Here is a 24,989-nt window from a genome sequence, read left to right on the forward strand (position 1 = left end):
AGTACACTAGTCCTGGTAATGGCTACAAAACTATCTCGCACAGTTTCTCCTGTGTGGCCTGCATGGATTTGATGCGTCTGATGTCTAAAAAGCCTTTAACTGGAAATACTACAGCGACTGGTCTCAAAAAGTAGAGGAATAATTTCATAGCAGTCTATGTAGATGCCTTCTTGACAACTGCAGTGGCAACCAAATCACCTTTATGAGTCTGTGTTGTTACTTAACTTGGATATGGGATTTATCTCTTGTCATATGGTTGAATGCTCAAGATAGTTTTCAACATGCATGAACAACAACTGAACTACATGAACACTTTTAACAAAAATGAAATTAAAATGTTTAAAACATTAGATGCAGCATGTTGGCACTGAATGACTACACTTCCTAATAATAGATCCCTTTGTCACTGCTGGTTTCTTCAAATTAAAAATAGAGATATCCTGTTGAGCTCCTTGGGGAGACAATTCCATAATGTGGGGCCACTGTTGAAAATGCCCTGCTCTTTATCTCATCCGCAGAGCCAGTGTGGTGTTCTGATTATAGTGTCAGACTTAGGATCTGGGAGTCCCTGATTTGAATCTCCCTAGGATCTGGGAGTCCCTGATTTGAATCTCCCTGTGCTGTGGAAGCTTGTAGGGTTAGGTGATCTTGGGCCAGTCACATATATCTAGCCCAACATACCTCATAGGGATGTTGTGATGATAAAATGAAGGAGAGGAGAACAATGTATGCCTCTTAAGGTCCCAGAGGGTAGGCTTTAAATGAAGTAGATAAATATAACAGGATAAACAATTTGTTTGCAGCAGTGTTTCATCTGCGAGCCCATGGGAAAGACTTGTATGGGAGATGTTTAAAGGTAGAAGAGCAGAAGAGGCAGCACACAAATTATTCTAAAAATGTTCTGTGGAAGGCCAGTGTTTTATCTCTTTAAATGGTTCAAAGCTCCTCAAGGGCACCATCATCTGTCAAACTGAAGGGTTAAATCTGGAGGTTGCTGATGTTGAACTTATACACAACTGCTCTTCTATTTGCTCCTTGTTAAAAGTGTAAGTTAATTTGTTTGATCTGGCCTTTGATCTGGTTACTGCTTTCCTTCCTTACAGAAGCGTAGAGCTGGAAGGGACCTCTAGTCCAACCCCCTGCCCAACACAGGAAATTCACAACACTTCCTCCCACTCCTCCAATCACCCCTGCTGTATGTCCAAAGGAAGGCAAAAAACCTCCAGGATCCCTGGCCAATCTGGCCTAGAGGAAAATTCCACTCCTGGCCCCAAAGTGGCAACTGACCTTACCCTGGGCATGTAACATAAGGCCACAAGAGCTGAGCACTGGCTCATCCCTTCCTGTCCTCCCTCTTACGATCTGCCTAGATTCACAGAATGAGCATTGCTGTCAGACAGCCATCTAGCCCCTACTTAAAAATCATTATAGAAGAGGAGGAGGAGTTTGGATTTATACCCCACCTTTCTGTCCTGTAAGGAGACTCAGAGAGACTTACAAGCTCCTTTCCCTTCCTCTCCCCACAACAGGCATCTTGTAAGAAAGGTGGGGCTGAGAGAGTTCAGAGGGAACTGACTAGCCCAAGGTCACTCAGCAGGAATATAGGAGCGCGGAAACACATCTGGTTCACCAGTTATGCCTCTGCCATTCAGGTGGAGCAGTGGGGAATCAAACCTGGTTTTCCAGATTAGAATCCACCTGCTCTTAACCACTACACCACGCTGGCCACCTCATGAGGAAGCCTGTTCCACTGAGGAGCTACTCTGACTGTCAGAAAGCTCTTCCTAATGTTTAACTGAAAACTCTTCATTTCATTTCAACCCATTGTTTCATTCCTCTCTAGAACAGAGGCAGGATTGAAATATGTGATGGGCTCTCTCTTTCTTCACAGCTATGTATCCATGCCCAAAATGGCAGGAAGTGTCAGTATGTTGGAAACTGCTCCTTTGCTCACAGCCCAGAGGAGAGAGACATGTGGACCTTCATGAAAGAAAATAAGAGTGAGTAAGAGGAGCGGGGGAACTGATGGAAGCCCAGTGTAGATGTCACAGTGGCTCCCTGCACACCAAGGTTTGAATTAAAGGCCAGTTTGCAAAGTATGTGCTGGATCAGCTCTCCCGCCCCTTCAAAAGTCTCATTTACGTGTGCCAGGGATATTCCCCTCTTCAGCCAGAGAGCAAAACTCTGAGCTAAAGCAGGATTCCAAAGGAACCTGGTCTGCATTAGTTGTTTCTTGTGTCATTGCCTGTATAATGTGAGATCATGGTTAATTCTGGGAAGTGGAGAGGGATCACTCAGAGGACAAGGAGTCAGTGGAAGCCTAACATTTATGAGTTGGCTTCAATTTTGTAAATGGGGGTTTACACGAAATCAGCTTCGATGTGGGCTGCAAGATTGTTACCCAAATGTTTCACAAGCATGAATCTGTCCGCTTTTCTGCCAGTAAAACGCCGTTTTCCCCTTGTGCTGTGCCCAGACTTCACTTGCATCTTGCACCTGACTTCCATGTGATCCAATCCATCAGTTCCAGTCCAAGCCATCAAACACAGATCTGTTGTTACAGCATCCTGATCCGTTACACTGAGCATCACATGATCATATGCATGACTGAAAGACTGTTGGGCAGTTGTTTAAAATCCAGTTCCTCTTGAATTGTCAGGATGGATTTAGAAAGGCAGACACCCATTTTACACATTGCCAAAAGTAAGACAACTGTACAGACAAAATGTGATTGGTGGCGTCAGAGATGGGAACGTGAAAGCAACAGACTGATGGTCTAACTTTTCTGTCTGGATTTTCTTCCTGGCTGAGTGAAAAATCCTATTTTTGTCATTTTGTCAAGTTATCCTTTACCCCTTTTAGTGCACTTGATGGGGAACAGACCACAATCCTAACCAAAGCTGTACAAAGACATGCATTCCTTTGGTGGTGAACTTCAATGGATCTGCATCCGACTCCTGTTGGCCAGATGTACAAACAGCCAAACAGAGTTGAGCTTGGGAACAACTTTTTTCCTGTTTCCAGCCTAGTGCTTACTGGCAGTCAACCCATTATTTTCTTCTTTCCTTTACTGCTCATAGCATTGTTTCAATTTTTTAAGTTGGCTTTTTAAAAAACAAACATTGGACCGAGTGAATGTTCTGGGCACTCGAAACAAATATCTTTAAACCCCAAAAACCTGTCTGAAACAGAAACCTGAGAGGAGCAGGGGAGGAATACCCACTTCTGTCAGGAGGCAAACCTTCATGTAACTCCCAAGACTGTTAAATACTGTTTCCAGCTGGGAGCAGAGTTTCCACAAAGTTTTCTCCTTTAGCAGGGTAGCAGGTTTGGAATGATGGGAAGGAGATGCTTTGCATAATCAGACATATTATTGTCTTGCAGTTTTGGATATGCAGCAGACCTATGACATGTGGCTGAAAAAACACAACCCTGGGAAACCGAGCGAGGGGACACCACTGACGGCAAGGGAAGGAGAGAAGCAAATCCAGATGCCCACTGACTATGCTGACATGGTATTGTCTTTCCTGATTCTTCTTCCTCTCCCCTTTTTTCCTCATCTCTGGCTTTTCAGGTGTCACACTCCCTTTGGATTTAGATGAGGGTATCACTTCATGTATATTTTTTTTTGAGAAACACTAAATGACTGTGATTCCCAGAACATGCTTGTGCAGTGTCTTAGCCATCTTTCATAGTTCATATCATGTCTTAGCCATCTTTCATATTTTATGTCCCATCCTTCCTTTGAGGCAGACATGGTATCCCCATGAGACTGATTGCTAATAACTTGGCCAAGGTCATCAGTGAAGTTCATGGCAGAGCAAAGATTTAAACCTAGATCAGAGGCGTAGGGGGGAAAATGGTGCCCGGGGGGGAAATGGCCCCCGGCCTCCTCCCATTTACCTTAGTTCAACTGACTGCAAAGAGCTTCTAGACATGGGTGGGGGCTGCGGGGGGTGCGCCCCACACCTCTCCCCCTCCCCCGCCAGACCCAGCAGAAGCTTTTCAGCCAGCTGCAAAGAGCAGCCAGCTGAAAAGCTTCTGATGGGGCAAGTGGTGTGGGGGCGCCCTGTGGAGCCCTGCCCCCCCCCCCACTTACCTTAGTTCAGCCGACTGCTCTTTGCAGCTGGCTAAAAAGCTTCTGACAGGGTTGGCAGGGGAGGGCCGTGGGGGCAGCCTCCCCCAGTGGCCCTGCGCTCCCCACCCACTTACCTTAGTTCAGCCCATTGCAAAGAGCAGCCAGCTGAAAGGCTTCTGGCGGTGCAGGTTGAGGGGGGAAGGGGCATGGGGGCAATTTTCCGCGCCCCCCCCCCAACGACTCACCGCGGGGTGCCTGGGGCAATTGTCCTTGGATGTCTCCATTATAGCTATGTCACTGACCTAGATCTCTCCACTCCAAGCCCAGACCTGCTGCAGTATGCTGGCTCACATTATGAGTTATGTTATTTCTTACAAATAAGTGGTTTCTGCATAGCAAAAAACACAAAGTATGAATCAGCCCTGATGACACGTTATGAGGCTAGGCCAGTTCTGTTGTTCAGGATCCATGGGGCTTTCCTCACATTCAGAGAATCTTTTTTTCCCTCCAAGATGATGATTTCCTTTAGTTACCTCCTGAGAGGTTTGAATGGAGCTGGGTTATCCTGCATTCATTTCAGCTTTTTTTCCACATGAGCTGGGGAGTTGTGTGAGGATAATGTTTGAGAGCTTGGGCCTTCCAACAGGCCACATGTGACTCCCATTATGAAGTAAGAAAATTGATCCTGAGTGGATTGCACTAGGCGGGAATGGTAAAGTATACTCTCTTGAACAGTTGGGTACAGATGGATTCTAAGCAAGTGCACCTTCTTTTTTTACTACAGCCTTATCCCCTTTCACTCCTGTCCTTTTCAAAGAACCAAATTCAACTACCAGTCATTTTAAGAAATGGGGCTGTAAAGGACAATGTTTATAAACATGACGTTTATAAAAATGGCAATAAAGTAAATTTTTGTTTAAACATTAGGAGGAAAAGGCCTTTCTAACTTATATGTAAGAGAAGCTGGACAGTGGAGCCAGATGAAGAATTAGAATTGGCCATGTGCTCTTTTCTTGTTTTCTGACTGCCAGATGGGTTACCACTGCTGGCTCTGTGGAAAGAACAGCAACAGCAAGAAGCAATGGCAGCAGCACATCCAGTCAGAAAAGCATAAGGAGAAAGTCTTCACATCTGACAATGATTCCAGCTGCTGGAACTACCGTTTCCCCATGGGCGAGTTCCGGCTGTGTGAAAGGTACAGTGTGCAAAACTCTCCTTACCTCATGTGGTGGTTACGGGTGAGAAAGGAGTGCATGTGGTGTGGTCAGTTAGGTTGCTCCAGGTTTAATGGAGGTATCTGGGGGAGGGGGAGGGGGGGGGAGGGGGGGGGGGGGGGGGGGGGGGGGGGGGGGAGGGGGGGGGGGGGGGGGGGGGGGGGGGGAGGGGGGGGGGGGGGGGGGGGGGGGGGGGGGTGGGGGGGGGGGGGGGGGGGGGGGGGGGGGGGTGGGGGGGGGGGGGGGTGGGGGGGGGGGGGGAAGGGGGGGGGGGGGGGTGTGGGAGGGGGGGGGTGGGGGGGGGGGGGGGTGGGGGGGGGGGGGGGTGGGGGGGGGGGGGGGTGGGGGGGGGGGGGGGTGGGGGGGGGGGGGGGTGGGGGGGGGGGGGGGTGGGGGGGGGGGGGGGTGGGGGGGGGGGGGGGTGGGGGGGGGGGGGGGTGGGGGGGGGGGGGGGTGGGGGGGGGGGGGGGTGGGGGGGGGGGGGGGTGGGGGGGGGGGGGGGTGGGGGGGGGGGGGGGTGGGGGGGGGGGGGGGTGGGGGGGGGGGGGGGTGGGGGGGGGGGGGGGTGGGGGGGGGGGGGGGTGGGGGGGGGGGGGGGTGGGGGGGGGGGGGGGTGGGGGGGGGGGGGGGTGGGGGGGGGGGGGGGTGGGGGGGGGGGGGGGTGGGGGGGGGGGGGGGTGGGGGGGGGGGGGGGTGGGGGGGGGGGGGGGTGGGGGGGGGGGGGGGTGGGGGGGGGGGGGGGTGGGGGGGGGGGGGGGTGGGGGGGGGGGGGGGTGGGGGGGGGGGGGGGTGGGGGGGGGGGGGGGTGGGGGGGGGGGGGGGTGGGGGGGGGGGGGGGTGGGGGGGGGGGGGGGTGGGGGGGGGGGGGGGTGGGGGGGGGGGGGGGTGGGGGGGGGGGGGGGTGGGGGGGGGGGGGGGTGGGGGGGGGGGGGGGTGGGGGGGGGGGGGGGTGGGGGGGGGGGGGGGTGGGGGGGGGGGGGGGTGGGGGGGGGGGGGGGTGGGGGGGGGGGGGGGTGGGGGGGGGGGGGGGTGGGGGGGGGGGGGGGTGGGGGGGGGGGGGGGTGGGGGGGGGGGGGGGTGGGGGGGGGGGGGGGTGGGGGGGGGGGGGGGTGGGGGGGGGGGGGGGTGGGGGGGGGGGGGGGTGGGGGGGGGGGGGGGTGGGGGGGGGGGGGGGTGGGGGGGGGGGGGGGTGGGGGGGGGGGGGGGTGGGGGGGGGGGGGGGTGGGGGGGGGGGGGGGTGGGGGGGGGGGGGGGTGGGGGGGGGGGGGGGTGGGGGGGGGGGGGGGTGGGGGGGGGGGGGGGTGGGGGGGGGGGGGGGTGGGGGGGGGGGGGGGTGGGGGGGGGGGGGGGTGGGGGGGGGGGGGGGTGGGGGGGGGGGGGGGTGGGGGGGGGGGGGGGTGGGGGGGGGGGGGGGTGGGGGGGGGGGGGGGTGGGGGGGGGGGGGGGTGGGGGGGGGGGGGGGTGGGGGGGGGGGGGGGTGGGGGGGGGGGGGGGTGGGGGGGGGGGGGGGTGGGGGGGGGGGGGGGTGGGGGGGGGGGGGGGTGGGGGGGGGGGGGGGTGGGGGGGGGGGGGGGTGGGGGGGGGGGGGGGTGGGGGGGGGGGGGGGTGGGGGGGGGGGGGGGTGGGGGGGGGGGGGGGTGGGGGGGGGGGGGGGTGGGGGGGGGGGGGGGTGGGGGGGGGGGGGGGTGGGGGGGGGGGGGGGTGGGGGGGGGGGGGGGTGGGGGGGGGGGGGGGTGGGGGGGGGGGGGGGTGGGGGGGGGGGGGGGTGGGGGGGGGGGGGGGTGGGGGGGGGGGGGGGTGGGGGGGGGGGGGGGTGGGGGGGGGGGGGGGTGGGGGGGGGGGGGGGTGGGGGGGGGGGGGGGTGGGGGGGGGGGGGGGTGGGGGGGGGGGGGGGTGGGGGGGGGGGGGGGTGGGGGGGGGGGGGGGTGGGGGGGGGGGGGGGTGGGGGGGGGGGGGGGTGGGGGGGGGGGGGGGTGGGGGGGGGGGGGGGTGGGGGGGGGGGGGGGTGGGGGGGGGGGGGGGTGGGGGGGGGGGGGGGTGGGGGGGGGGGGGGGTGGGGGGGGGGGGGGGTGGGGGGGGGGGGGGGTGGGGGGGGGGGGGGGTGGGGGGGGGGGGGGGTGGGGGGGGGGGGGGGTGGGGGGGGGGGGGGGTGGGGGGGGGGGGGGGTGGGGGGGGGGGGGGGTGGGGGGGGGGGGGGGTGGGGGGGGGGGGGGGTGGGGGGGGGGGGGGGTGGGGGGGGGGGGGGGTGGGGGGGGGGGGGGGTGGGGGGGGGGGGGGGTGGGGGGGGGGGGGGGTGGGGGGGGGGGGGGGTGGGGGGGGGGGGGGGTGGGGGGGGGGGGGGGTGGGGGGGGGGGGGGGTGGGGGGGGGGGGGGGTGGGGGGGGGGGGGGGTGGGGGGGGGGGGGGGTGGGGGGGGGGGGGGGTGGGGGGGGGGGGGGGTGGGGGGGGGGGGGGGTGGGGGGGGGGGGGGGTGGGGGGGGGGGGGGGTGGGGGGGGGGGGGGGTGGGGGGGGGGGGGGGTGGGGGGGGGGGGGGGTGGGGGGGGGGGGGGGTGGGGGGGGGGGGGGGTGGGGGGGGGGGGGGGTGGGGGGGGGGGGGGGTGGGGGGGGGGGGGGGTGGGGGGGGGGGGGGGTGGGGGGGGGGGGGGGTGGGGGGGGGGGGGGGTGGGGGGGGGGGGGGGTGGGGGGGGGGGGGGGTGGGGGGGGGGGGGGGTGGGGGGGGGGGGGGGTGGGGGGGGGGGGGGGTGGGGGGGGGGGGGGGTGGGGGGGGGGGGGGGTGGGGGGGGGGGGGGGTGGGGGGGGGGGGGGGTGGGGGGGGGGGGGGGTGGGGGGGGGGGGGGGTGGGGGGGGGGGGGGGTGGGGGGGGGGGGGGGTGGGGGGGGGGGGGGGGGGGGGGGGGGGGGGGGGGGGGGGGGGGGGGGGGCGCGGGGGGGGGGGGGGGGGGGAGGGGGGGGCGGGGCGGGGGGGGGGGGCGGGGGGGGGGGCGGGGGGGGCGGGGGGTGGGGGGGGGGGGGGGGGGGGGGGGGGGGGGGGGGGGGGGGGGCGGGGGGCGGGGGGGGGGGGGGGCGGGGGGGGGGGGTGTCTGGAAAAGGTTCGCCACCACTGGCTTAGAGGCATGCCAGTGGGAGGAGACAAAGCACATGCTGGAAGACAGGAGGTTCACCTGCTGTGTGATCCTAACTCAAGGCCTGCAGACAGGATTCCCATTCCCCCTTCAGCTTTGATGTGGTTTAATGTCTGATCTGTGACAATCGTGATTGTAGTGCTCCATGTTGTACGAATGGAAGAGCATATGAACGTGGCACTTTTGAATGAACCTGGATGGATAATTCTAGCAATCTCGTATTGCATCAGCTAAAAAAGTACCACAGGAAATTGATCGAGCTTCCCTTGAGACTGTTGGTTTCACTAAAGGAAGTGAAGGAAATGGCCACCTGCCCAAAATGCCCATGGTCATATTCTTTTCTTTACTTCAATGTCCTCTGACCCTTTTCTTTGTTAGAACATCTAGGTCTTAGATCAACTTTGTTGCATTAGACAGTATGATTACATTGTTTTCCAGTTCTGTATTCCTAGTTCCATGTAATTGTTTGCTGTCTGAATTTCTTCTCATATTTTGTAATGTTCCTTGAGTTTTAGTAAGACAGGCTATAAAGCAAGACAGACAGAAGAGGAGGAATCAAGTATGGGAGTTCTGCTTGTTAAAAGTTATTAAAGAGAGATTGATTCACAGAGAAGGTAAAAAGCCATTCCTAATTGTGTATGTGAAGAAAAAGTGCTAAGATGGAAAACCAAAACTATAATTCAGAGAGGATGAACCTATTAATTGGAAACACAAAACACACAAGAAGACTTCAATACCACTGTAAATTCACCTTCTGCCAGGACCGTTAGTTTGAAAAGCTGACGTAGGCACATTTAAACTGCATTGTTATCTTTCATACATGCACACCGATAGCAAGAGACTCAAACTACAAAATTGCCATGGAGGAAGTCTCACCACAATTTGACAAGCATGTCTGAAAACAGCATGCCTGGACATTCTTCATGAAATTCCTATAAAATGCACATTGTAACTGTTAATAATGTTTTCCTTCTGTAGAAAGCAGGTAAACAGTACCATGTTTATCTCATGTTCTTCCTACATCCAAGACTAATTCTTATTGGTACTTATATACAGCTGTAGATGATTATGAATGTGTCTATAGCAAGCCACATGCTTTCAGATAATGTCTTTATGCATGTTTCTAAGGCTGAAGAGCTAGCTAGCTAAGTATGCTATGCTGTAAAGTTCAGGAGTACTTACAATACAGTCGTGGTCTGCCAAATGAGCCATGTGAATAAATTCTAAAAGTGGTTGCCTCAAGCACTGCTGCGTTCTGCATCATGCATTTATACTTTATAACAAGAACCCAGAAGAAAAAAATATATACTGTAAGCCACTTACACTGCATTGCCAGTAACCTTAGAAAAAGTGGTATTTACATGGAAATTATGTCTACAGCACATATGAATGAAGAAAATCTCCTTTCTGTCCTTCACACACCATATACATGCATACAATTTATACCATGCAATCAGATGTAGTTCCTTCAGGCTTTCCACTGTTGCTTCCCTCCTCCCAATTCACAAATCAAACACCATTTGAATGCAAATCCACCATACATTTGGACCTCGGGCTGCATTTTTACCAAAAAGAATCCTCACATTAGTTACTTACTATACACACATCTATACATTTAATTCTCCCACGCAGTCTTGTGCCAGTGGCAAGTCCTGGTTTTCAAAGCAATGACAAAACCAAAATAATTCTAGTAGGACTGAGCAAAAGGCTTTTGATCAGAAACAATGAATGAGTGCATATATACAAGCCACAAGAACAGTAACATTATTTGTATGATGCAAAATGTTCAACTGGAAGTGATATGGCATTCTGAGAAAAATACACTTTATGTTTTGTATAGCTTTATAAGTACAAATGTTTAAACATAAATGTTTAAGATATATGTTGATAGAATGAACGGTCTGGACCAGGGGTGTCCAACTGGCTCTTCAGATGTTCATGGACTACAATTCCCAGCAGGGGCTGAAGGGAATTGTAATCCATGAACATCTGAAGCGCCAGAGTTGGACACCCCTGGTCTAGACTTTGATGTCTAGATTGAGAAGTTCCGTTAAAAAAATGTATAAGAAAGTTTGTCTTGAACTTTTATAACCTTTTCACTTCACTATAAAAGTCACATGATCGTGAGTGTCTTTGTAGCTAATGGGAGGGATGTCTTGTCAGCCTGCCAAGATCTTGTCAAGGTGCTTGTATAGTCACTCACATGACCTACAAATGTGATATTGTTCCCTCCCCTTTCAGCTTTCAGTTGGAAACTGACCTAAAATTACCTTAGGCTGGGCAGACATGCTAGGCTTCGGCAGACACGTGACCTCACTACATTTATCTTTTCTGCTAAGGCAGACAGGCTTTCAGCAAAATGATTGACAAGAGACTTTGGCCTGATTTACATACAGGTTTAAGATGATTTCATCATGATTAGCTGATGATGAGATAATGCACAAAACTATAAAATCCGAGACCTTAGTTCACTCTTTGCACCTGGAGTCTGGATTTAGAGCCAGACTACAGGATACCACTATGGCAGTGATGGCGAACCTTTTTGAGATCGAGTGCCCAAACTGCAACCCAAAACCCACTTATGTATGGCAAAGTACCAACACGGCAATTTAACCCGAATACTGAGGTTTTAGTTTAGAAAAAATGGTTGGCTCTGAGGTGTACGTTACTCAGGAGTAAGCTTGATGGTAGTTGTTGGCTTTGCTTTGAAGCAACCATGAAACTCTTCAAACGGGTGAATCACGACCCTAGGAGGGTTTACTCAGAAGCAAGCCCCATTGCCAGCAACTGAGCTTTCTCCCAGGTAACGGATCTCACTTTAGTTCTTTGCATGAAAATCAGTGGGGTTTAACAGTGCTTAACAGGGTTACCTATACTGCTTCCCCAAAACTAGGTCTTAGGTTTAATACTAATAATCGAGCCCAGCGGCCCAGGCCAGCCTAGATGTGGGGGGGATCCCCCCCACACGATGAACTCTGTTTGTGCGTGCCCACAGAGAGGGCTCTGAGTGCTACCTCTGGCACCCGTGCCATAGGTTCGCCATTACTGCACTATGGGCTCTTGGGCTTGGCTTCCAGCCTTGTTACTAGATGACATGGGATATGGCTCTTTCCTGGCAGGAGAACTCTGGAACTTCTGCTGGGGCAAAAAGCCCCAATAAGCAAAAAGCCAATCAGCTGTGTTTCTGCCTTCTTGCTTTTACAACAGGACAGAGAGTTTGTTAGGTAAAGTCTGTTGGAAACTTTATAAGGTATAGACTGTTATTTTATCCTACTTATCTTCAGAAATTTTTTTCATTGATGTCTGTTTATTTTATTTCATTTCTGTTATGGTTGAAGTAATATCTATATTTTTAAGTTTCTGGAGTCATTAATTGGGTTTATGGGCTTCAGGGGTTTAAAGGCTAGTTTACTAAGGTGTGCCAGCATTTGGATTTGAACCTGATCAGCAGATACACTTACAGACATGCCGTCCACTTTTGAGCCAGTTTGTTCTCCTTTTGCTCACACTTCAGAGCAGCCATCTATCCAAATTGTTTGCGTGAAAGAGTCATTTTTAATGTACAGAATACAGATATACAAACAACATGGAGAGGGTTTAAAGTGCACACTTTTATTTTCTATTACAAAGGCTAAAAGAAGCAAATTTGTCCATTAAGAACAAGAAAAGTTGTTAGAACATCTACATTATTATCTTGGTTCTAGACCTTGTGAAGGTACTATTAATTTCTTTGTAATAGTAAAGCATGGTATTCTTAAAATATATTAATACAAAGACATTTTTGAAGGACTCTCCAACTTATTACAAGTCCAGCTTAGAAACAGAGCATCCCTCATTGCTGGCTTTCCTCTGTATGGTTCTGTCACCACATTTCTTAAGGATGGCCTGGCTAACTATAATCTCATTAGCATATATCCTTTTCTGTAAAGCCCTGGAAAAGGAGTCAGGCCTGCTTCTTTTCAGCATCTTATATGATGACTGAAATCATTACTTTCTTTCATGTAAAGAAAGAGACATTGCCAAGATTTTTTTGGGGAACATAGCTGCATTATTTAAAAAACCAAACAGTGACCCACTTTTGTTATTATTCTCAGATGTGCGTGCTTTCTGGAAACCTTTCCTTTGCTGGTTTCATTCAGCTGCTCTGAAGCGCTGGGATTTTCTCAGCAATTGCTGTAGAACTGATAGTACCGTGGACAGAGCAAGATGGAATGGCAAAATCAAATAAGCTTACATAGCCTATGGGGTCTGCAACCTGCGACTCTCCAGATGTTCGTGGACTACAAAACCCATCAGCCCCTGCCAGCATGGTCAATTGGCCATGCTGGCAGGGGCTGATGGGAATTGTAGACAGTGAACATCTGGAGAGCCGCAGGTTGCAGACCCCTGCAAGGTGGGGAGAAATCAGGAAGACAGAATGGAGATTCCAGACTTTAGCAATGTCTCTTTCCCCCCCCAATAAATTAAACAAAACACACTCTCTAAAAACAACCTTCTTAACTAGACTTAACCTGTGGATTCAGGTTGAAAGGCCTTTATGAAGAGGAAGTTCATTATTCTAATCAGAATAATGATCACTCTCAACAATGAATAAAAAAACCCAACAACTAGAAATATCCTTCCCTTCAAACATCAGCTTTACATCAATGAGAGATGCTGCATTCCACAGCTAGAGTCCTTTTCCTTAACCCTCAACAAAAGATGCCTTCAATACCACATACATATATAATATTATATAGAGTGATATATTTAATACCTGTGTATATATGCTTTATGGAAGAGTTACATATATACACACTAGAACAAGTCTGGTGACAAAATACTGCAACACCACATATCAGGTTATCATACCAGGAAAAACCAAAAGTTGATTCTCATTGCAATGCCCAAGAATACGTGCTCCCCACCCCCTGCGCTGCCTCCATAAACCATGGCCCCTTCTCCCTGCATCAAATAGTATTGACGAGAGTGAGAAGGGCCACAAAGCAGTTTAATTTTGTTAATTAAAGAGGAAACACCACCCCACCCCATAATCTAAAATAAATTCACATATCAGAAAGTAATAGCAGAGCATATACAGTTACATATCTAGATACAGATAGTTTAAGAATTTTAAACATCCATTTCTTATATGTGTTTTCCCACTATCTGCCAGAAACAGCTAACAGCTCAGCCCCAGAAGCTAATGTCTGTTGCTCTTGTTGGTACTTTCTGGATGAAGTAAATCCAACAGGTTGAAGGCATAATGGTTCAAGCAGGCAACAGGCAACTACTCGAAATGTCTGTGTATAGGGAAGGGGGTAATTTGGTTCATTTCATTGCAGTTGGATTCCTGTGGCTTTGCTTACTCTAGTATCATATTAATTAAGACTATTAAAATAGCAAGACAGGAGACAAGTACACACTCCTCTTTTATCAAAGCAAGGACAATGGTAAGCACCTAACATGATCTAAAAGGTCTCATTTCAACTTCCAGAATAATCAACTCAACAGGATGGAGATATGATACCTACTTCTATCAACACAGCTCCCAAATGAAGTATATGTGTGGATTCCATTGGATGGCAATTAGAGTATATTCACTGGCATATTATGGGGGAGAAAACCCTTCCTTCTGCTCTTCCTTTCCTTAGAAGATCATGAAGAAGCAGAGAAAATCAACTTTTAATATCACAGAAATAAACCAAAGTAGCTGTGTTTACACAGGCTACCTCAGAATGGAGCAAAGGTCAGGCCTTTCCTGACACAAACAGGACAGCAACGGGGCATCTGATAATCAGTCAAAATAAGACAGGACGAAATAAAAATGGGACCTTCAGAGAGTCCTGACCCACTAACATCACCTTCACCATCTTGTTTAATTTCCTATCCTTCCCGCAGCTATTTGGGCCTCTCCATCTGATTGGGTGGTGGCCTATTTTACGCTTTCATATTAATTCACTAGTGGAGGTGGATACAAATAACTGAAAGATCAAAACATCTCAGCTGGACAAGATATAAAAAATGAACAATAAATCACCAATACTGCAGATCTCTGAAAGACCTCAGAATGCAACCTCCTCCCTTAAATCCTACATTGTCATATTTCATCTTGCAAAAGATAAATTGTTATCTCAGCTGTACTGTGGATCAAGCAATTGCAATACACATACAAGTGAATTCTCCATAAGAATCCAAGGAAGATCATATGAGCGCAGCTACTCATGATGCTCAACATGAACATTCAGCTTTTTAGCTTGCAAAAGCATCTTGATTCAAAATTTTTGTTGGACCATCTACTCCCTTATCCATACTATACATGGTCACCACTATCAAAAGTGTCATGATGCTGAAGTGACAAGGTTTTTTTTAATACCATCCCATGCAGAATGGCCACTCCACCAAGGCTCCAATTCCTTTCATTTTTGCAGCTTTCACAGCTCTGTCCTGGAAGTCCCACTGAGTTCAATGGGACTTTATTCCTTGTAGGGATGCTTCACATTACAGCCTCAGAGGTATATTAGATACTACTAATATATAAAATAGATCTTTTATCCTCCAGTCTGAGAAGGGGAATGGAAAGTTGCTGTTCTTATTAGTGGAGGTTATTTTTAGGTGTCAGATGGATAGTTTTGGAAACACCATAGTTAGTCATCTTGCTTCCTTCATTGAAATTTCAATGAATCAGATTCACTTTTAAAAGTTAGTTTCTCTTCTGGAAACAGGGCTGGGGGGGGCGGGTTGCTCCTTGTTCAATTCTACTTTTGATTTCAAGAGGGATTACATTTCTCACAATCTGGTGAAATAATGTGCCGGGCTTCTTTACTTTTGAATGATATCATTGGATTTATCCAGTGCTGCTTTCTCAGTGGCAATTTTTGTACCCTAAACTACTGTGTGGTAATTTTAACCCGTTTCAAATTATTTCTGTCTATTTCCACTATCAATATGTTTGGGCAGACAAATTCTGTGTCCAAATAATCAAGTACATACTTCTACTCACAGAGGGCATCATTAAAGGTGAAAGCCAGTGACTTCCAAAACAATTGAACAGGCTCCCTCAAAGTCTCCAAACCCCTATTAGTCACTTTTCTTAAACCAAGTTTGTGTACCCATGCACAATGACGACAGCATCTTGATTTTGTGGCCTCTTTTTGTGGCTGTGTGTATGTGGGGGGGAGATCTTTAGAGCTGTGCTTAAACAAAACAATAATTAGCTTTAATTCAATAAACCATTACTGATTTACTTTTTGCATAATTTAGGGGGGGAAAATCAACCACTGCCCTGCCAAAGACAACTTACTAAATGAACAAAGGCCAGGGCAGGAATTCACTGTCTTCCCTCACTTGATAGGAAATAGACAGCATTGGTGCTAGAAGAATAATTTCTCTCACCATAATCTACCAACTACCAGAGTCATTTTCAATGTTTGAAAACCACACAGATTTATAAGACATCACTGGTATTTTTTCTTTCTTTCAGGGACTATCTACAGAGCAGACTGGATGTTTGTGAAGACGAGGCACACAGTAATCAGTCAGGTTCTCTTCCCCACTCCAGAATTAAATCCCACTTCCTCTTCACTTGCCCACTGGTTTTTCTATATTTGTTTCCATGACTCTACAATGTCCCAACAAAGCCAGGAAGTCCAAAGTAAGTATTCAGGATGGAGAGAATCAGAATGAACAATCTCTCTCCCCTCTTCCTTCTCTTATATATAAGTGTATCTTCATTAAAACAGTAGTTTTAAGGTGAGAAAAAATAAAGAGACCAGTGGTGGCAGTGAAAAAAAATTAAGAAAAAGGTAGAAAACAAAAAAAAATCTAAGATTGTGAAGTTCATTGGCTACAGATGGATCAATTCATTATTCCATTCAACCCCACTAAATTGTCTTGATTATTTTACAACAGAAGGTAAAGTTCCTGTGGAACAGTTATTAGCCTCTCTGTCACTGCCCTGCTCCTTCCGTCCCCAGCTCTGACAACCTGCCTGTTTTTCTTCCCCAGCAGTTATATGCTGTCCCGCAACAGAAAGTTATATTTGCCGAAGTCATCATCTCTGGGACACAGCAGCATATCCTTGCGGGCTTTGGCCAGCTTCTGCTTCATTACTTCCCTCCGATCCAGCCACTCCGTCAACTCATCCTGGCCGTGAGCAAAGCAACATTTCTCCCCTTCAGGGCAGGATTTTGTCTTCTGGAATCTGCCAGGAGGACAACATATGTCTTAAAAGAACTATAGGCTTAAATAACCTCTCTCTGCTATCTGTCAATTCTGTTTTATTTGGACGGTGCTGGCTAACAGTAGACTACTCAGGAAATTTTCACTAGATGACAAGAGAAGAAAACATTTCTTTTTAGTGCAACAATCCAGGCCATTTATTAGTACATAATAGCTTCAGCCACGAAAAAGCAATATGGAACCACTGTTGCAACTCATTCTGTATAAGCAACATGAAAATAATAAATCTAAACAGCAACAGAAGCACAATACCTTTAATTAAGGTTAACTTCACAAAATAACCAGGTTTTTCAGAACTCTTCTTTACACTAGCTTCCAAACAAGCAAACTGGGCGCAAGGGAGAGACAGAAATGTTGTTGGGCTAAATGAAAAAGCCTCTAGTAGTGCAATCCTAAGCAGAGTGACACGTTTCAAATTCATTAGAGTAAATAGGCAGTTCATGGAAGGGAGCAACTTTGCTCAGAAATGGACTGGCAGAGGCCTACACTGATCTTGGTGCAAAAGCTCAGTCAGCAGCAAAGGGGCAGAAGCTACCTTTACGTGGAAAAAATTAGCATGTCCATGCAATTAGCTGTCGCTGCTTGGTTTTTTTTCGTAATGGTAGCCTGCATTTTTTAATTTCAGTAATGCAACCGGAAGATTCTGAGGCCTGCAAAAGTTATAGACTTTAATGAAAGCACTACAGCATCTCAAAATTGATACAAATGATAAAAGACTTAAAATCTTAAGAACATAAGAACATAAGAACTAGCCTGCTGGATCAGACCAGAGTCCATCTAGTCCAGCACTCTGCTACTCGCAGTGGCCCACCGGGGTGCCTTTGGGAGCTCACATGCAGGAGGTGAAAGCAATGGCCTTCTGCTGCTGCTGCTCCTGAGCACCTGGTCTGCTAAGGCATTTGCAATCTGAGATCAAGGCAGATCAAGATTGGTAGCCATAGATCGACTTCTCCTCCATAAATCTGTCCAAGCCCCTTTTAAAGCTATCCAGGTTAATGGCCATCTTCCATAACTGACCTCTCTAAAGAGTAATGCCTTTCAAAAGTACTCTGGATTATTCTTCCAAGAGAATCACAGAAACAAAAGACATTTTAACATATGGTTTGGGTTTCCCTTGTCCCTCAGATGCTTCTAGACATGGCCTCCAGCAGTGAGAGGAAAAACAGCTCCTGAAAGGACAGACTAAGCAGCGTGTTGCTGCTGCCAAACATTGCTGCTGCCAAACATTCCGATCCTGCTTGAAGAAGAAATCAGTGAGGAGGTGGGATCACCAACTGTAATCTGTCCAGTGCCTCAATTCAGCACATCTAACATCCACAAAACCTTCTGCTGGGAAGAGCCTTGAAAACACCCAAATACATCCTTCTTTTGATGTGTACATGGTACTTTCACCTTTTAGTTACATGGCAAGTTGCACATAAAGACATTGGAATCAAGAACTTTGTCTTAGTGGTTATCAGCAATACTTTATCTTAGGGCAGTGGTGGCGAACCTTTGGCACTCCAGATGTTATGGACTACAATTCCCATCAGCCCCTGCCAGCATGGCCAATTGACCATGCTGACAGGGGCTGATGGGGGGGGGGGGGGGGGGGGGGGGTTGGGAAGGGGGGGGTTGGGGGGGGGGGGGGGGGGGGGGGGGGGGGGGGGGGGGGGGGGGGTGGGGGGGGGGGTGGGTGGGTGGGGGGGGGGGGGTGTTGGGGGGCGGGGGTGGGGGGGCCGGGGTGTGGGGGGGGGGGGGGGTGGGGTGGGGGGGGGGTGGGGGGGAGGGGGCGTGGGGGGGGGGGGGGGTGGGGGGGGGGGGGGGGGGGGGGGGGGGGGGGTGGGGGGGGGGGGGGGTGGGGGGGGGGGGGGGTGGGGGGGGGGGGGGGTGGGGGGGGGGGGGGGTGGGGGGGGGGGGGGGTGGGGGGGGGGGGGGGTGGGGGGGGGGGGGGGTGGGGGGGGGGGGGGGTGGGGGGGGGGGGGGGTGGGGGGGGGGGGGGGTGGGGGGGGGGGGGGGTGGGGGGGGGGGGGGGTGGGGGGGGGGGGGGGTGGGGGGGGGGGGGGGTGGGGGGGGGGGGGGGTGGGGGGGGGGGGGGGTGGGGGGGGGGGGGGGTGGGGGGGGGGGGGGGTGGGGGGGGGGGGGGGTGGGGGGGGGGGGGGGTGGGGGGGGGGGGGGGTGGGGGGGGGGGGGGGTGGGGGGGGGGGGGGGTGGGGGGGGGGGGGGGTGGGGGGGGGGGGGGGTGGGGGGGGGGGGGGGTGGGGGGGGGGGGGGGTGGGGGGGGGGGGGGGTGGGGGGGGGGGGGGGTGGGGGGGGGGGGGGGTGGGGGGGGGGGGGGGTGGGGGGGGGGGGGGGTGGGGGGGGGGGGGGGTGGGGGGGGGGGGGGGTGGGGGGGGGGGGGGGTGGGGGGGGGGGGGGGTGGGGGGGGGGGGGGGTGGGGGGGGGGGGGGGTGGGGGGGGGGGGGGGTGGGGGGGGGGGGGGGTGGGGGGGGGGGGGGGTGGGGGGGGGGGGGGGTGGGGGGGGGGGGGGGTGGGGGGGGGGGGGGGTGGGGGGGGGGGGGGGTGGGGGGGGGGGGGGGTGGGGGGGGGGGGGGGTGGGGGGGGGGGGGGGTGGGGGGGGGGGGGGGTGGGGGGGGGGGGGGGTGGGGGGGGGGGGGGGTGGGGGGGGGGGGGGGTGGGGGGGGGGGGGGGTGGGGGGGGGGGGGGGTGGGGGGGGGGGGGGGTGGGGGGGGGGGGGGGTGGGGGGGGGGGGGGGTGGGGGGGGGGGGGGGTGGGGGGGGGGGGGGGTGGGGGGGGGGGGGGGTGGGGGGGGGGGGGGGTGGGGGGGGGGGGGGGTGGGGGGGGGGGGGGGTGGGGGGGGGGGGGGGTGGGGGGGGGGGGGGGTGGGGGGGGGGGGGGGTGGGGGGGGGGGGGGGTGGGGGGGGGGGGGGGTGGGGGGGGGGGGGGGTGGGGGGGGGGGGGGGTGGGGGGGGGGGGGGGTGGGGGGGGGGGGGGGTGGGGGGGGGGGGGGGTGGGGGGGGGGGGGGGTGGGGGGGGGGGGGGGTGGGGGGGGGGGGGGGTGGGGGGGGGGGGGGGTGGGGGGGGGGGGGGGTGGGGGGGGGGGGGGGTGGGGGGGGGGGGGGGTGGGGGGGGGGGGGGGTGGGGGGGGGGGGGGGTGGGGGGGGGGGGGGGTGGGGGGGGGGGGGGGTGGGGGGGGGGGGGGGTGGGGGGGGGGGGGGGTGGGGGGGGGGGGGGGTGGGGGGGGGGGGGGGTGGGGGGGGGGGGGGGTGGGGGGGGGGGGGGGTGGGGGGGGGGGGGGGTGGGGGGGGGGGGGGGTGGGGGGGGGGGGGGGTGGGGGGGGGGGGGGGTGGGGGGGGGGGGGGGTGGGGGGGGGGGGGGGTGGGGGGGGGGGGGGGTGGGGGGGGGGGGGGGTGGGGGGGGGGGGGGGTGGGGGGGGGGGGGGGTGGGGGGGGGGGGGGGTGGGGGGGGGGGGGGGTGGGGGGGGGGGGGGGTGGGGGGGGGGGGGGGTGGGGGGGGGGGGGGGTGGGGGGGGGGGGGGGTGGGGGGGGGGGGGGGTGGGGGGGGGGGGGGGTGGGGGGGGGGGGGGGTGGGGGGGGGGGGGGGTGGGGGGGGGGGGGGGTGGGGGGGGGGGGGGGTGGGGGGGGGGGGGGGTGGGGGGGGGGGGGGGTGGGGGGGGGGGGGGGTGGGGGGGGGGGGGGGTGGGGGGGGGGGGGGGTGGGGGGGGGGGGGGGTGGGGGGGGGGGGGGGTGGGGGGGGGGGGGGGTGGGGGGGGGGGGGGGTGGGGGGGGGGGGGGGTGGGGGGGGGGGGGGGTGGGGGGGGGGGGGGGTGGGGGGGGGGGGGGGTGGGGGGGGGGGGGGGTGGGGGGGGGGGGGGGTGGGGGGGGGGGGGGGTGGGGGGGGGGGGGGGTGGGGGGGGGGGGGGGTGGGGGGGGGGGGGGGTGGGGGGGGGGGGGGGTGGGGGGGGGGGGGGGTGGGGGGGGGGGGGGGTGGGGGGGGGGGGGGGTGGGGGGGGGGGGGGGTGGGGGGGGGGGGGGGTGGGGGGGGGGGGGGGTGGGGGGGGGGGGGGGTGGGGGGGGGGGGGGGTGGGGGGGGGGGGGGGTGGGGGGGGGGGGGGGTGGGGGGGGGGGGGGGTGGGGGGGGGGGGGGGTGGGGGGGGGGGGGGGTGGGGGGGGGGGGGGGTGGGGGGGGGGGGGGGTGGGGGGGGGGGGGGGTGGGGGGGGGGGGGGGTGGGGGGGGGGGGGGGTGGGGGGGGGGGGGGGTGGGGGGGGGGGGGGGTGGGGGGGGGGGGGGGTGGGGGGGGGGGGGGGTGGGGGGGGGGGGGGGTGGGGGGGGGGGGGGGTGGGGGGGGGGGGGGGTGGGGGGGGGGGGGGGTGGGGGGGGGGGGGGGTGGGGGGGGGGGGGGGTGGGGGGGGGGGGGGGTGGGGGGGGGGGGGGGTGGGGGGGGGGGGGGGTGGGGGGGGGGGGGGGTGGGGGGGGGGGGGGGTGGGGGGGGGGGGGGGTGGGGGGGGGGGGGGGTGGGGGGGGGGGGGGGTGGGGGGGGGGGGGGGTGGGGGGGGGGGGGGGTGGGGGGGGGGGGGGGTGGGGGGGGGGGGGGATGGGAATTGTAGTTCCTGAACATCTGGAGAGCCACAGGTTCCCTACCCCTGATCCAGACTAAGTTCATTCAACCCCCACTCCTTTTTTTTAAACTGTGCAATTCTAAACAGAGTCACACTCTTCTAAACCCATAGATTAAAACTGAATTGGAAAGGTGTAACTGTTTTAAGAGTGCACTGTTAATCTGCTAGCCTCTGGTGTAGGGATCATGACCCAAGGGATTTAGTCAGTTTCAGTTTAGGTGGCCCTAAATACCATCATCCTAATTCTGTTTCAGGTCAAGTGTGGGTCAAGCTCCACGCTAGTAGTTACCTAATGTATAAATGCAAGTAGCAACCTCATGCATAAGATTTCTCTTCTGCAGACTGAATTTTAAAAAGTCACTAAAACTTTTATTTCACCTGGAGCTGCAGTTGCTCCTTACAAACACAGTGTCATTTCTGGTGGATGAAAATGATGCACCATGCTGCTGGAACAAGCTTCTGTATCTGTGGGTGCAGAAAATATGAATACTGTAAACTGGGTTCTCTTTCCCTATGAGAGGAGCAAACAATCTGTTGCAAGATTTTCAGGAACCTTTCTAAACAATTTGTCAAAATGGCTTCCTTATGTGTGTGTAGGAGGGGGTTGTGTTTATTTTTTTAAAAAATAGATCTGGGTAGTGAATTCAGTTACAGTCTGACCTTCAATATGTGGTGGTGATGATGGAACGTGCCATCAACTCACAGTCAACTTATGGAAACCTTGTGGAAAGTTATAGCACGAGATATACAGAGGTTATTTGTCATTGCCTATCTCTGCATAGCAAACCTGAACCTCCTTGGTGGTTTCCTATCCAAGTACTAACCTGGGTCAAGCTTCTTTGTTTTCAGTCTTAAACTCAGTTACCCCCTTCTAAACCCAGTGGGCTTAGAAAGATATAGCCCTGCATAGGGTAGCATTGTTATGATTCATCCTTATCAGCACTTTTAAATAAGTAAACTTTACTGAACTCAGTATATTTCTGAGTAATAAGCATATGACAAAAAGTTCCAGCTCAAGGAAACAAAAGGGAAATTCCACTATGGCAACTTTGGCTCATTTGTGGTCATAGTTTTTGCTAAATGCTGTATGCTTTGTACGCCCGGGTAGAGTACGGGTATTTTTGAAACTTTTAAAAAATCCTTCATCCTGATTTATCAGTTGCTTGTGGACTTCACTACTTTAGGCAGTAGATCAAACTAAATGTACAAAAGAAGCCAGAGGCAGGAGGACTTGGAAAGCATTTAAAAATTAGGTCCCTGCTTAAAGATGTGGCAAACAAAAATTACAATACCTCTTGAAATCAAAGGGCAATTCGTCCAAAATAATTGCTGCCACTAAAACTTGTATTCTATATAAAGTGTTCTTCAAAAAAAAACCACACCGTTATGTTAATCAAACTCATGATGTAGAAAGACAGCTCCTGGGAGACAAAGCAGAATAAAATGTAAATGGATAGACATATTTTACTACAGTTGGTAATAAATTAGAGCCTATGCTCTAATTTATTCTAAAGACAAGACAAATTGGTTAACTTCTGCTTAATTTAATAAATTGTTATAAAAATAATAGAAAATGAATGGATTTTATATCACTTGTGTTTATCTCACAAAATGTATTTTTCACAATTCTGTCATTTATCTTGAATTGCAGCTTCTTGGTGTACTTTTCTTTCATTGTTATGGTGGACCTTATTTAGACATATTTAACTTTTCCTGGTTATGGCAAAAGCACAGGTTACATCTGTTCATATGAAAAGGAAGACAAAGACCAAGCAAGAATATGTGTGTGTGTGTGTGTGTGTGTGTGTGTGTGTGTGTGTGTATACATAGACACACACACACACATATATATATACATACACACACACACACACACACACACATATCAATGTGTGAAATTATAAGAGTTGTTGCAGAATCTATATTGTCAAAGATCAACCTGGCATCCTGGAACAGCCTGTTCTAGATGCCAACATTCATAAATAACCCAAATTAATTCTGTATCATAAGAAAGTGAAATACATTCCAGCGACCAAAACTGATGTGCCCTAGTTGTTAAAGGGCAATCTGAAAGAGGATTAATTCTGTTAGTTAGAATGGCTCTTGCTCCAGATTAATAAACAGAATGACATCCTTCTAAATCCATGGATTAAGCAGGGTATAACTCTGTTTAGGACTACACAGTTAATTACCTTATTCATGCTAGAGTTCAGGGGAAAGTTTTTCAGCATCAACTTCTCTTCAGTCGTAAGTGCTGGCTAGATGAAAAGGTAACAAGTAAAGTGCCTTGTAAGACAGCTGCCATGATGAAGAAGAATGGAATCTTTATGAATAGATGTAGAATATGCTTTAGCGTAAAAAGTAGTATCACATCTTCAGGTGAAGTGAACTTTGATTTACTAATGATGGAATCAATTTTGTTCGTATCCGAGGAATCACAGTACTCCATTATTATGACTTGTGAGTGTGTTCACTAACAGAACTTTGAAAAATCTAGAAGCCAAGTGTTATCTGAAAAGGGAATAAAGTTGTATTATGAAATTCGTATGAAATTGATTGACAAGGGAGTTTAAGATGATCTTACACTCTAGCTCCATATGTAAATTAACTGCATTTGGTGCCACCAGATTATTAATGGCTACACCTATTAATCCAGTAGTAAAATTGGAATCTAAATGTAAATAATTTTATGCATTATAGCGCCTAGCAAATCTAAAAAGAAATTAATGGGCAGATCAAGATAAACTCCATTGTCAAAATGCTAAATGGTCAGTTTAGCCTCATTATAAAGAATGTATGTACAAAGGGGTAACATCTAGAGTTATGAAACAGTATGTAGTCCTTCAGTTATATCCTCTTCCACAGAAAGATGTAAGTGCATTCAGTAGTGGTGCAAGGAAGTGCATGCTTCCACAGTAGAAAATAGTCCCAAGGGACTATGAGCAGGTGGGCAAGTGAACAGTGAGTTTTAGGAGAAGGCGGGCAAGCCTGGCTTGGTGTTTGCAATGGTGGGGGGGAGGGGAGGTTGTTGCCAGGCCCGGCAGGTGGCCAGCCGTATGACCCTGGTATTCCTCGGTCGTCTCCCTTGGTGCTGACCCTGCTTAGCTTCCAAGATCTGGTAAGACTGAGCTAGCCTGGGCTCAGATCAGGGTGCAAATTATTTACCATTGTTATAACAGCTTGTGACTAAAGCCTGAGATGGATAAGTAACTAAGCATTGGACAAAGGGAGAAGAAAAAGCTTGCAGGTACAATACTGACTCTTTTATAATATTACTAATCTTACAAAGTAGCGAAAGGCAAGTGTAGAAAGCGATTAAACAAGGGAAACTGAATCTAAATGTTTGATAACTCAATAATTTTAGGAAGGCTTAATATGTTTTGACCAGTGATGCAATGCAGTGTGTTGGATAACACATGGAACTTCAACCCATGCTGCATAACAATCACTGTCCATGTCAGTGATAACACCTCTGTTATCACATAAATGTTAATGATCAGTAATTTCATGATGTCTTGCAGCACCTTTCAATTAAAGGGTACACTTTGTCTCACCTGTAGGTTAACAGCTCTGTGCAAGTAAGCCAATCACTTGCCCCCCACAAAGATAAAAGGAAAGAAGAAACCCTTTTCAGCTTGAGGGTGTGCTAAACCTTGTGTCAAAGCTGAAGACAGGCAATTACTCAGGAGAACAGGCGGAGCCTTCCACAGGTTCACGTGGCAGCTAGCTTTGCTGTAGTTCAGCTGACACGTGTCCAT

General features: G+C 53.9%; 1 protein-coding gene across 1 annotated transcript in view; it reads left to right on the forward strand.

Annotated features, from left to right (window-relative positions):
• Positions 1-24,989, forward strand: part of ZC3H7B (zinc finger CCCH-type containing 7B) — a 73,305-nt gene that overhangs the window by 41,674 nt on the left and 6,642 nt on the right. Inside the window, exons 20-23 of the mRNA XM_048501537.1 lie at positions 1,892-2,000; positions 3,385-3,515; positions 5,110-5,316; positions 16,400-16,543. Coding sequence (XP_048357494.1) covers positions 1,892-2,000; positions 3,385-3,515; positions 5,110-5,316; positions 16,400-16,543 — 591 coding nt within the window. The remainder of the gene's footprint in view (positions 1-1,891; positions 2,001-3,384; positions 3,516-5,109; positions 5,317-16,399; positions 16,544-24,989) is intronic.

This window comes from Sphaerodactylus townsendi, linkage group LG06 (assembly GCF_021028975.2).
Source record: "Sphaerodactylus townsendi isolate TG3544 linkage group LG06, MPM_Stown_v2.3, whole genome shotgun sequence".
Taxonomy (NCBI): Eukaryota; Metazoa; Chordata; class Lepidosauria; order Squamata; family Sphaerodactylidae; genus Sphaerodactylus; species Sphaerodactylus townsendi.